General features: G+C 42.1%; 2 protein-coding genes across 3 annotated transcripts in view; one reads left to right on the forward strand and one right to left on the reverse strand.

Annotated features, from left to right (window-relative positions):
• CLEC11A (C-type lectin domain containing 11A) overlaps window positions 1–5,832 on the forward strand; it is a 43,368-nt gene extending 37,536 nt beyond the window's left edge. For both annotated transcript variants that reach the window (XM_073570822.1, XM_073570821.1), the window contains one exon: window positions 1,703–5,832. In XM_073570822.1, coding sequence (XP_073426923.1) covers window positions 1,703–2,097 — 395 coding nt within the window. In that variant the 3' untranslated portion in view covers window positions 2,098–5,832. The remainder of the gene's footprint in view (window positions 1–1,702) is intronic.
• LOC141085452 (E3 SUMO-protein ligase ZBED1-like) overlaps window positions 1–13,447 on the reverse strand; it is a 39,393-nt gene that overhangs the window by 1,610 nt on the left and 24,336 nt on the right. The gene's annotated exons all lie outside the window — the stretch shown is intronic.

Below are 13,447 nucleotides of genomic sequence, written 5' to 3' on the forward strand. Positions count from 1 at the left end.
TTTGATCAAGATGAAATTTAGATCTTTTTCAGAATGAATGATGAATTCAGGAGGAAGAAAATAATTGGTTCATAGGTGGAAAAAGAAGCATATTTCTCTGGCTAGATAATTACAAAGTTTCTTATATTAAGCTTCTTATATGTACTGAGCAGTGTAACTGTAAATCCAGCACAGGGATGAGATGAAATATGTAGTAGAAAGCAACAGTGTCTGTGTTCCTCTCTGTCTGTTCTTTTACTGCATTCTTTACTCCTCCCCTCTCCATAGACACCAATAAGCAGTTTTAATCTGATTCCTCAGTGAGAAGGCTGTTTTCATTTTGATCAAGATGGATTCTAGCTGTTTTCAGAATGAATGATGGATTTGGGAAGCAGGATCAAGAAAATAAGTGGCTCATGAATGGAAAAAGAATATTTCTCTGATGAGATCAATTACAAAGTTTCTTACATTCACGTGAACTATTGAGTTACACAAAGATTGTTGTAGTAAAATGTGCATGTTATATGATGATAATCTATCAGATTGGTAGTCCTGACCAGGCTGGATTATCGAACTCCAAGTTTATTACGGTACTTCTAAAAAGTTGCTTCGCACAGAAACTTTGGCGCTGGTTTTGTGAATCTACTTTAAGAAATGTATCCCACAGTTTTGTAAACAAGATGACAGACCCGTAAGCAAGATCAGCACAAACTCATCCTGTTCTATTACATGCATGGTTAACATCCCGCAATATTCCCCTTTAAGAATGAAAGAGATACTCTATTTCACCTGGAATTCCTGCTGCGAAAACGCTGTTCCAACCTCTCACTCAGCTGGAAGCCATCTTCTGCAGAAGTTAACCGTGCCAGAATTTGTTTCACAGACGTGATCCTGCAGGGCGATTGACTATTGTACAATTCTTTAGGCTGTTACTAAATGCAGGACACAAGTAGCCGAGGGGGTCCTAATCCCAACACACTGGTCTTTCCATATGTTTAATGCCGTAAAATCCTACAATCCATACACAGCATAAATCAGGGGTAATGATATATTTGAGCCCACTTCTATCCCTAATTCAGTATAACCCTATGGCATAGCTAATATGTAAACCACTTGTCTATAAGGCTAATAGTTCAGGGTCAGCAGACCCACGGTTGGGCCAGGTATTATGGTCGGAGCTTAGACCCAATAATTAATATTGATGGGAGAAGTCAGCCTAAACAGGAAAGATCTCATTCATTGACCCCAAAAAATATCTTAAAAGTTTGATGTATAAAAGTAATTAGAGGGCTATTCCCATCTTGGACACAGGACATGCCATAAACATCCGATATACAGTATGTTGGTCTACGACACACATCTGTCTTGAGACACCAGGAATAGAGTAGTGGCTACGTGAGAGCCATAGTTCACCGGAGCTCAGATCAATCACACAGCTCAGGGAGGAAGACAAGCGAAGCAGAGATAGGTCCAACTACATGGATAAAAATTCTTCTTTCATGAACATGATCATGACTAAGAGTGCTACATGCATCAGAAATATGTTGGCGATATTTCGCTTCTGGACTGTAACAGGTGTTTTAGTGTAATTTTTAATAAGAACGAATAGAACTTCAGGAATTTTCATCCGTGTAGCTGGATATATCTCTACTTGTTAACTGCCTTCCATAACCCTACTACGATATGTTCTAGAAACTACTTTGATTTTCTCTGCTCTTTCTAGGTTGCTTGAAGGGCAAGCGATACCACCGAAAGTGCTATCTCATTTTTCAGCACTTTGAAAACTACGCAACGGCACAACAGCTTTGCCACAGCCGAGGGGGGAACCTGGCAATGCCAATAGACCAGAATGAATTTGCCTATCTGGCACAGTATGTTCACGATGCCTTCTATCCATTTAACTGGCCCATCTGGATCGGGATTCATGATCGACGCTCAGAAGGGATGTACACGTTTGAGAATGGCCATCGTGTCTCCTATTTCAACTGGTACAAAGATCATTTGGTGACACAGCCAAATGGTGGCATTCTGGAGAACTGCGTATCTATCTCATCGGATGACGGAAAGTGGTGGGACAATGACTGCTCGCGGAGAATGTATTACATCTGCGAGTACTGAGCGGCGGGGAGACAAATATGGAGCTGCTTGTAGCATCTAGGTCACGTTTTCTGTAGTTCATATCTCAGGTATTCATATGCTTTCGATATACATGAGTGCAGGCACAGTCGTAGAAGGTTCAAAATGTAGATTTAATGTGTTTATTTTCCTCAAAAATCCTTTTTGATACTTTAATAAGGGTGAAACATTTCAACGTTCCTTTGTTCTCAAGGGAGAAAATACTTTTACCACGAGTGGAAGTGGCTTACTCGACTCCAAACTGATCCTTCAGCCAAAAATTCAAGGTGTAAGGCCACTTTAAAAAGGGTTAGTACCATCTTCAAAAATGGTTATTTGTCAGATAGATCTTGGAAATACAAGCAATTTTGCAATTTATTGCTTATCAAAATTTTCAGCCGTTCTTGAGATATTAACACTTTTCTTTTGTTTACGGCTCGTTGACTTGGAGACCAACCACCGCTATTAGACAGCAGAACATGCGCAGTGCTTACAAGCTCTTTTTTATCAAGCTAGTAAGCGCCGTTTAAAAGTCAACCAGGGTTGTTGGAGCTCCCCGTTACCTCCTCACCACTTTCACAACAGTGCTTAGAAGCTAGACAACAGCAGTGGTCACTCTCCTAGACAACATAAAAGTGTTAATATCTCCAGAACAGCTAAAATTTTAACAAGCAGTAAATTGTAAAATTGCTTGTATTTATAAGCACTGCCTGACAATATTCATCTATAAAAATGCGAATAACCCTTTAAGTCACATAGAAAATGAGATAATAGCCCAACAGACAGTGAACTACAAAAACACTTAATTCCACTTAAGTGGAAAATGTAGGTTTTCATTTAGCTAGATTTTACTATTCTGTGGATCAGGACATGGTTGGTTAAAATCTATCATGTATTAGCTTTCCTCCTATTTGCTGGTGAAAATTCAAAGTGTTTTCTATAGTGTAAGCTGTATTTTGCTAAAAACAAAAAAATATGAATACTGATCTGTTGGATCACCTTCTACCATTTCAGTGTTTCTCTGGTTCCCCATTAGTACTGTTTTCTAAAGATGGTGTACCAAGAGAGAGAGAACCATGGAGCAATGTATCGAGTTTGTCATGCAGAAACATCACCATGCCATGCCCTGATCACCATAAATGCCCTGTCCGTACATCAGTGGCCAAAAAGTTGGTTCTAGTCATCTTGGATTATCCACTCTTCTCTTGGTTTGAGGCATGGAGGTCCACCAGTAGGCTACTGCTACAGCCAATTTGTGACCTCAGTCAGTCTTTGAGAACACTTGGACATATGGCATATTAAACATTCCCGCCAGTTAGAGAAAATAATTTATCTACCACAAGAGTCATTGTTGGCTCCAGGAATAATGACTTTGCTATAGGGATGTCACAGGACTGCTGAAGAATATGACTGGAGCAGTGTGTCCTCTGGGAAACACCATATTTTTCATGTTGCTCCAATTCTAATGGCTTCAGCCAATCTTCAGTTGTCCATTGTCATCGCTTCCTGAGTAGTCTCCATCCCTCCATTATTTATTTGATTAATCCATACCTAATAATATATTTTTTTAATATCTGCTAACTATATGGCTAATGACAGGTGAGGGTGCTCGGCCCTGCCAGTACTTGATACGAGCAGTGCCGCGTATCGCATGGTGCTCGGGTCCCCGAAAGAGAGAAGAATTTGAGTACCGAGTATTTCAATGCGCCATCGACACTATATATATCCAATATAAGTGGAACGTGAAGCTTCATCCAGACTCTTTGGCCCCAATTCATCAGTTTTTTGGCAGGCGGTGTAAAATTGCTTGAAATGTAAAATTTTGGGGTTGAAAAACAAAAAAAGCAAATTTTGGCATCTTTACACTATTCCTGACCAGCTCCACCAACCAAAGTGGACAGAGCTTGGGGAGCATATGGTGTGATCAAAAATTCCCAGCAAACTCATAATTTATGCCGAAGCTGATGTAAATTTTGCCAAAATTGTATACCAGCCACTGGATGCATAGTAGCATTTCTGGCGTTGAATGAATTTGGTGAATCTTACTCCAGCGCTCCCTTTATGTAGTCTGGGGTGCAATTTGCAAATTCTACATTGGACATGCAACATTTGACACATTGATCTCCAGTTCGAGTCTAACATTGGGATGCGCTTGAAAGTTGCTTAAAAAGTCGTGATGGTGAAATGTGGCAAAAATTTGGCACAAAAAAAATGTAGTTTTTGAAAAATGTGAGCCTTTATTTTTTTCGGATACACTTATTATGACTTTGGCATAATCAGGCAGTATCTCTTTTAAAGGGGTTATCCGTTAAAATGATATTGATTGACCCATTCTTTGGTCATCAGTATCGGATCGGTGGAGGTGCAACACCAGACACCCTTAAAAATCAGCTATTAGCTCCTTTGGGCATATGGAAGGGATCTGCACTGCCAAGTACTGCAGGTAGGCTTCTATTCAAGGTTCACCATTTCACCGGTTGTCCTTCCTTGGATCAATTTTGGTAAGTGCTAACTACTGTATTCCAGGAGCAACCCATAAGGCCTACCGTTTTGGAGATGCTCTCACATAGTGGTCTCATTCTCAAATTTGGGTCACTGTCAAACTTACTCAACTGACTTAATATCCCCTTTCCGATGACGGGTGCCATAGCCAGGAGAAAATTATTGACCGGTCTGTCTTACTGCTAAGATTGCTCAATAGAGACACAGTAGAATAGTGATTTCTTAGACCAGTATGGGTTAAGGAGACAATGTTGCGCATCTTTAGGTTTTATCGAGTCACCTCTTAATCCTCTTTGATCCAAGTATGTATGATGTCAGCGCCACTTAGCGGGTGTTTTTACAGAGATTTTGCAGGTATTATTTACGCCGGAGATCTAGTCATTTTCCATGGTCGCAGAGATATAAATAAAGTCAACCAACCTTCAAGAACACTCAGTGGGGGGCTCAGATTTAAGCAGCATGGGGTTTTCTTTCTGCTTAAGACAAAAATGTCGTTTAGACCCCCACTGTTCCAAAATTGAAGCAGCCTCATGCTGGGACAAAGGAATAATAAACTCCACGACAAGGACGAGCGTTGAGAGAAAATTCTGTTATGTGACTGTTGGCTTGATCCTCCTGCGAATCCTCTCCGACTTCCAGCTGTCGTGCCGCGCGCCCAAGGAATGTCATTGCCCAAGTGCTTGCAATGAATTCAGCCATGTGTGTATGTGATAAGCGAGCTGTGCTATTAAAAACCACAAGGGAAGTTTTGTAAAATATATAGATTTTTTTTTATTTCAGTGTTTTGTTTTTGTTTTTTTTCAATTTCAGCATATTTGGAAACTTTTACAGAATGCAACACAAAGTCATTTTTTTTTCCTCTATAGTGATTTATTTTGGATTGCCACATTAGCCATTTAAAACAATTAGAGCGGGGCCATTTAGATGTTGTCCAGCCAAAAAATTTAAGTGTTTTTTTTTTTTTTATAAATGCTCCCTCTATACTAGCTATTGCTGGTGTTGAGCGAGAGCAGTACTGTGTATTTTGAGCGAAACAGATGTCTCCTCCTTCTGCTCTTCCCTCCCCTCTCAGAAGAGGAACTTTCAGATGACCTGAAGGAGAAATCCTGCAGCTCCATCCCCCTCCTTCTCTTTCTATTCAGCTCTTTAAATTAACTGGATATTTAGTAAGCTTGTGAGCCTTTATGCAAGAAAACGCATCTACAACTTTCTAAAAAATAAAAAAAAAGCATAAGCTACATTTTGACAATACGAATGTATTACTAATTTAAAGGGAACCTGTCAGGAGCAAAACTGCGGCTAGTGATTGGCTGCTGCCAGCCATGCCTGTCCAATGCGGCTAGAAGTACGCAAATTGTATAGGGATCCAGGAAAGGTCAGAAAGGGATCAACAGAAGATTGCTTATTTTTATTACTTTACACCATTCTAACCCTTAGGCTGAAGCAACGTGGTGAAACAGGTCGTGACTCGTATGTTCAAAGATCAGTCTCTACATCACAGCTTAATGCACGTGAACAGGGTTGCAATGAAGTCGCAAAAAGCTGGATTTTTTGCCCTACTTGCTGCAATAGTTTCCAGGTTGCAACGCGGTCCCATTTAACTGCATCATGCCACAGTTTGGCAGAGGAATATAGTAATGTTTAGCCAAGCGAGCTTTGTCACGGGCAGTGTATCTCCCGCCTGAAAAAGAAAAATTAAGTGGCTAGACAACTCTTTTTAAGCCGACTGGAGGTACTAGTGATGGGCGAGTATGCTCGTTGCTCGAGTTTCCCCGAGCATGCTCGGGTGGTCCCTGAGAATTTGGAAGTGCTTGGAGATTTAGTTTCTGTCGCCGCAGCTGCATGATTTGCAACTACTTGACAGCCTGAATACATGTGGGGATTGTCTGTTAGGGAATTCCCCCCTGTATTCAGGCTGTCAAGTAGTCACAAATCATGCATCTGCGGCGACAAACTAAATCTCCCAGCACTTCCAAATACTCGGAGACCACCCGAGCATGCTCGGGAAAACCCGTGCAACATGCATACTCGCTCATCACTAGGAGGTACACTTTGAGTGAAAAGATCTTTTCTGAGCGGGTGTGCCTTGAGGCATTTTGACTTTGGCCACTGATTTCATGTATGTTTTTAAATGACTTTTGGGCATCCCCCTTTCAAATTACCGTTTCTAAAAAATTTTCAACTAGAATTCTCTAAAAGAATTTACAATGTAACATTCCGACTAACATGCAATAAAACAAGATCGTGTAAAAAGGGAAGCAAGGAGGTCTCTCATTACAGTGCTCACACATTTCTTTGGTTTCTAAATTACTGTATACGCGACATGTTCATGACACACAAGACCCAAATACACACAAAAATTAATAAATAAAACTAACAGTATATAAAAAAAAAATCATCCAATGACGATCGCTTAACACTGGAGACCAGCTCTCAGAAAAATAAATTACAGTGAAGTGTATTGCAGACAAAACTGACCCCTTTTTTTTAACCATAATTGTTTTCAATTCTGCCGCTTTCCTGTTAACTCTCAGCTGCTGAACTTCACAAGTCACTGCTGTTCTCTGCTGGTCCAGTCACATGTACAATGCCTGCTCAGCCTCCAAAAGTTTACCTGCAGCTTTGGATGTGAATGGAGCAGAGGACAAGTTGTAACTGATGATCGGTACAAGATCTGCACATTTTAAACCACGTAAAGTTAATAAAAATTATATTCTATAGTGCAAAGAAGGATTTAGTTAACAGTAAATATTAAGGACTGATGCCTATACGGAGAGGCTCAAGGCGCTGAAAGGTGGCTTCTTGCCAACTCGAAACTTCATGCACATTACTTGACACCAGCCTCCTTTGGAATTCCTTACAGATCATTTTGGGTACATTTTATAGCAAATACCATAATTATAGTGCAGCCATGTATAAACTATCATCTTTAGGGTAGGTTCACTTTTGCAACTGGGTTTCATTAAAAAAAATTTTTTACACTTTTTTGCCTTATACAGCCTCTATGTTGCACAGTCTACAGCTGGCTGCAGAAAAAAAAATGTCAAAAATGAAAGCAAGAAAGAACATAACACTTGGGTTTTGCAGTGTAATGGTAGCATGGGCGGGCCATCTCCATCCTTTTTTAGTGTACAGGGGTAGGCACTGTTATGTGCAGTTAATGTGCCTCGAAAACACAATGAACAGGCAAATTAACCATCTTCCTGCAACACATATATAGAAAAAATTGATACTTCTCCATCAATATTATAATAGACTAGACATTAACACCATCTATGCGATACCATAACTGGGAAATATATCACTGTCCTAACTGCCCAGAGAAATGATAGTTCAACTTTTAAGTATTTAACACAGGACTAGAAAAATAAAACATGGACTGTTATAGGCAGCAAGATGATTTTGAGAAAGTAAAACAAATCTAACCATTTACATCAACCTGCATCATAAAATGTACTATGGGGATAAACATGCTATAAATTGGCACTAACTATTGCTATATAGTAGGACAACTTGGTCTTATTGAGAATCATATATCCTTGTAATGGCGATAGGACCTGAAGACTATTGAAGTAGCTTTTAAACCCGATCCTGGACGAGCCCCCAGCTTGCGAATCTCGGTTTCTTCCAAAAGGGAACGAGTTGGTAATATACGAGGAGTTAACATTACAACACTAACTCTTGAAACAATGTCATCTCAGCTTAATAGTAGATGAGAACAATATGCTGCAGAAATTAGAAGCTTTTTGCGTTCCAAAATACTTCTCTATTGTCCCAATGCGTTTCAGCGCCTCATTTTTCTCCTTGAGATAGGCACCGCTCCAGTTCTGAAATGCGTTGGAACCGAGAAGCCTTTTGTGTTCCAAGTTGGTTCTTTATTGCCCAATACGTTTCAGCCTCATCTTTCACCATAGGAAAGATGTCGCTCAGGTGCCAAAACGCGTTGTATCAATAGACATTTTGGTGTTCTAAAATGGTTCTTTATTGCCCAACACCTGTCGACGCCTCAGTTTTCACCTTGAGAAAGGCGAAGATCCTGCACAAAACTTGTTGGGACAATAACCATTTTGAAACACAAAAAATTTCTCATTTACGTCAACGTGATATTGTCCTCCTCTACTATTAATCATCTGGAAGATGTTTTTCTTCTCCAGCCACAGGGCTGCAGAAGCAGTTACACAAATCTACAGATGTTGCAAGTTCACCCAACTCTGACAGGTGAGCGCAAACTTCAGCTTTCTACGAACCTTAGCAGTCGATACTGCTTCGAGTGGGTGCACTTTTGTCCCCCAAACGGTTCATCCAAGCTTAATTGGTATTTTTCCATTAAAAAGTAACTAAACATTTGTAATATTTTTTTAATTATGCTAATTAACCACCTTTATTAAAGTACAACAGATCGGTGAGGGTCCAACCGCCCACCAATATCCCACCGTTGCCCGTGAAGTTTGCAACTCAGGGTACGGATTCAATATGAACTCTATGCTTTCTATGAAGTCAGTACCCCACTCAAGCAGGAGCCGTACATCTCTCAAAGGTGGGGGGGATAAAGTTAACGATCAGTAGGGATCCAACCACTAGGACCCACACCAATCTAAACAAATCACTTGTATCATCTTTGGGGGAAGAGTCAGACGACCGTACATCATGGGCGAGGATTGCCACACAATGCTCGGACTGGAGTGGCAGGACAGATGCCCGACCACCTCTTCATTCATGCTCCATAGGGCTGCCGTAACAAGCCAAGTACAGAGCTCTACAGCACCATAGATGGTTGTTGCACATGCGCACTGGCGTTCCATTGAAAGGGAAGAGTCGTCCATTCTAAGGGCGAGGATCACAACGCAATGCTTGGACTGGTCGTCGGCTCTCCTGACCAGAGCATGACAGCTGCATAGAAATACATGCTGTCACACTTGGATCATGAGAGCCAAAGACTAGTCCGAGCATTGTGTTGCGATCCTCGCCTGAGATATACAGCCGTTTGACTCTTCCCTTAGAATGGAACGCCAGTGCGCATACCCAACCACCTACGGTGCTGTAGAGCGCTGCACTCGGCTTTTTCCACCAGCCCCGTGAAGAATGAATGGTGAGGTGGTCGGGAATCTGTTCTGCCACTCCATTTTGTAACAAAGATAAAAGTGCTCCAACTGGGATAAACTTTCCCCGTTCTGCTGAATGGTGCACAGCCCAACTGTGGAACCCCCACTAATCAATAAGGAGATATGAGTCAACTTTTTATCACTGGAGTGCTCCTTTAAATCTATGAATTTCCTAATAAAGGATTTGGAAAATATAATCTATTTTAAAATGAGGACTCTCGGTAGTTGGGTTAAACTAGGCAGGAAAGCTTCCGAAACCCATTAAGTGGGTCACACTGAGCTGCAATATGAAAACCATGAATAGTGATTTAGCAGCAGGAGCATGTAAAATATTTAGCTCGCACACTATATCCGCTCAATACAGATCAACGAGATAACCAAGAACAACCACAACGCTCGGGGTCATGGAAGATGGAAGTAATTAAAGCTCATTCTACTGATCACATCATCCATATCTCCATCGTAGCCCAGCCATCTATCCGACAGTCGCCTCAGTCTTTTATGGTCCTTCAATCTATGTACGCACTAGTAGAAGGTCATGTAACAGTCAGTCGTTGCTTGTATGTACAAAGCGGGAGGATGAAAACACATATAGGACGCGTGTGTGAAAAATAGACGTCTGAACAAGGCCCAACGTTGCATGTCACGTATGGAATCCATGTAGGCCAATGTTAGTTCTAGCAAAGTTGTCCTACAGCACCACAGATCTTAGCATCCCAGAGATCCAACACTGTTCTTGGTATCCATTATTTTTCTTGTTTTACACCATTTACCAATTAAAAAAAAAAAAAAGAAGTGTTCCCCAGGGGCTTAAAATAAACTAATACTTACCATTCGGCACCCAACTTGGACTCACAGGCTGCCCCGTGGCCAGCGCCAGCACAGGAAGTGGAAACATGATAGCAGAAAGAGCCACGGACCACTGCAGTCTAGGTGACATGAGTGGATATTTTTCAGATGATGGGCTGCTCAAAATCATCTGACCACTGCAGCCAATCTTGTGGCTGGTAAGATAGTCTTCTAATCTAGTGTTGGCACAGACCATGGAAGAGCGTCATGCGCTGGATCCAGGAGGGTGCAATTAGGTGAGTATTGTTTTTCATAGATCCAATCTCATAGACAAACCCTTTAACTTTATTCTCCAAGCTGGTATGTTTACAGTGATTCTTAATATATATATATGTGTCTTTCTATTGACTGCATATTTGATCTACGGATTGTAGTGGGGCCAAACTCATTAGGTTTTTTTTTGTTTGTTTTTTTTTTAAGATAAAGCATTAAAAAAAAAACAAAACTTTTTTTAAAATTCAAAATAAACTTTCTTTTTGACCACTGTTCTGTGTCCCCATAAAGACGTCATCCAAAAACTGCTATTTATATTAACTAAACTGTATAACAAGGAGTCACAAAGCAAAAGTTTTTTTTTTAGCTGCACTGCCTTCTATTACCTCCCTTATCTCTGTCTACCACCCAACCCATCCTCTGCACAGTGCTGCACTGTCCTACATCTCCATTATCTACCACCCAACCCATCCTCTGCACAGTGCTGCACCGCCCTACATCTCCTCCCTCATCTACCTACCACCATGTCCATCCTCTGCAGTGCTGCACCGCCCTACATCTCCTCCCTCATCTACCATCGTACCCATCATCTGCACAGTGCTACACCGCCCTACATCTCCTCCCTCATCTACCACCCAACCCATCCTCTGCACAGTGCTACACCGCCCTACATCTCCTCCCTCATCTACCACCGTACCCATCATCTGCACAGTGCTGCACCGCCCTACATCTCCTCCCTCATCTACCATCGTACCCATCATCTGCACAGTGCTGCACCGCCCTACATCTCCTCCCTCATCTACCATCGTACCCATCATCTGCACAGTGCTGCACCGCCCAACATCTCCTCCCTCATCTACCATCGTACCCATCATCTGCACAGTGCTACACCGCCCTACATCTCCTCCCTCATCTACCACCATACCCATCATCTGCACAGTGCTGCACCGCCCTACATCTCCTCCCTCATCTACCATCGTACCCATCATCTGCACAGTGCTGCACCGCCCAACATCTCCTCCCTCATCTACCATCGTACCCATCATCTGCACAGTGCTACACCGCCCTACATCTCCCTCATCTACCACCGTACCCATCATCTGCACAGTGCTGCACCGCCCTACATCTCCTCCCTCATCTGCACAGTGCTGCACCGCCCAACATCTCCTCCCTCATCTACCATCGTACCCATCATCTGCACAGTGCTGCACCGCCCTACATCTCCTCCCTCATCTACCACCGTACCCATCATCTGCACAGTGCTGCACCGCCCTACATCTCCTCCCTCATCTACCATCGTACCCATCATCTGCACAGTGCTACACCGCCCTACATCTCCTCCCTCATCTACCATCGTACCCATCATCTGCACAGTGCTGCACCGCCCAACATCTCCTCCCTCATCTACCATCGTACCCATCATCTGCACAGTGCTACACCACCCTACATCTCCTCCCTCATCTACCACCGTACCCATAATCTGCACAGTGCTGCACCGCCCTACATCTCCTCCCTCATCTACCACCGTACCCATAATCTGCACAGTGCTGCACCGCCCTACATCTCCTTCCTCATCTACCACCGTACCCATCCTCTGCACAATGCTGCACCGCCGTATCCATCATCTGCACAGTGCTGCACCACTCAACATCTCCTCCCTCATTTACCATCCAACCCATCCTCTGTACAATGCTGCACCGCCCTACATCTCCTCCCTCATCTACCATCATACCCATCATCTGCACTGCCCTACATCTCCTTCCTCATCTGTCTACCACCCAACACATCCTCTGCATAGTGCTGCTTCCCCCTACATCTCCTCCCTCATTTATCTACCACCCTATCCGTGTTCTCCATTCTAATGACCTAAGAAAAATATCCTCCATAATCTTAACCTCCCCCTCTTGTCTCCAAGACTTTTCCTGCTGCACCAATTCTCGGAAATGCCTCAGACGTCTCTGGATCACATACAACTGAATAGCTAGCAGTACACTAGGTTTCCATGGCAAAATTCAGCAGCTACTCCCCCTAGTGTTGAAAAGTTGAAATTATCAAAACTTCCACTTCTTCATCTTTAAAATTAAGTTTGTATTTAGTGACTTTGTGATTTCTGGAGGGCTCGTGCTTACACACAGAAGCCAATCAGAAGAAGCAGAGCTGCAGTGTAAAGTATCTGGGCAAACTAACTGCCTGAACTTCTTATGACATAATTGGTAAATTTCAGCCACACAGTAAACAATTAAGATAAATTATCAGTGATAATAGCCATGTACTTAAGCAACGCAGTAATTTTATAATCACCGCAAGGGAAACTCGACATATTCCACAAATGTATAATCCTGCTCAATTATGTTTTTTTTCCCCAATCATGTGTTCACTGAAATAAGGACTTGCTTAAAAAAATTGCTAAATGGAAACTATATTCAGAATTGAGAGTCCTCAGTGGTTGATACCTTTTAATGGCTAACTGAAAAGATGGTAACACATTGCAAGCTTTCGAGACTACTCAGGTCTCTTCATCAGGCTGAACTAATACAACATCTGAAGAGTCACATATTTATACACAAGACAGCACAGAAATAACCCAATAGCTAAGACAAGTGATGTGAAGCAGAATTGTCATTATGGGAGAGGGAGAAACAAATATAGGAACAATTCAGATAAGCAGTGTGAAGGTTTTATTGCCC

Source organism: Dendrobates tinctorius, unplaced genomic scaffold (genome assembly GCF_039654945.1).
Source record: "Dendrobates tinctorius isolate UK_male_01 unplaced genomic scaffold, ASM3965494v1 ptg000028l, whole genome shotgun sequence".
NCBI classification, from domain to species: domain Eukaryota; kingdom Metazoa; phylum Chordata; class Amphibia; order Anura; family Dendrobatidae; genus Dendrobates; species Dendrobates tinctorius.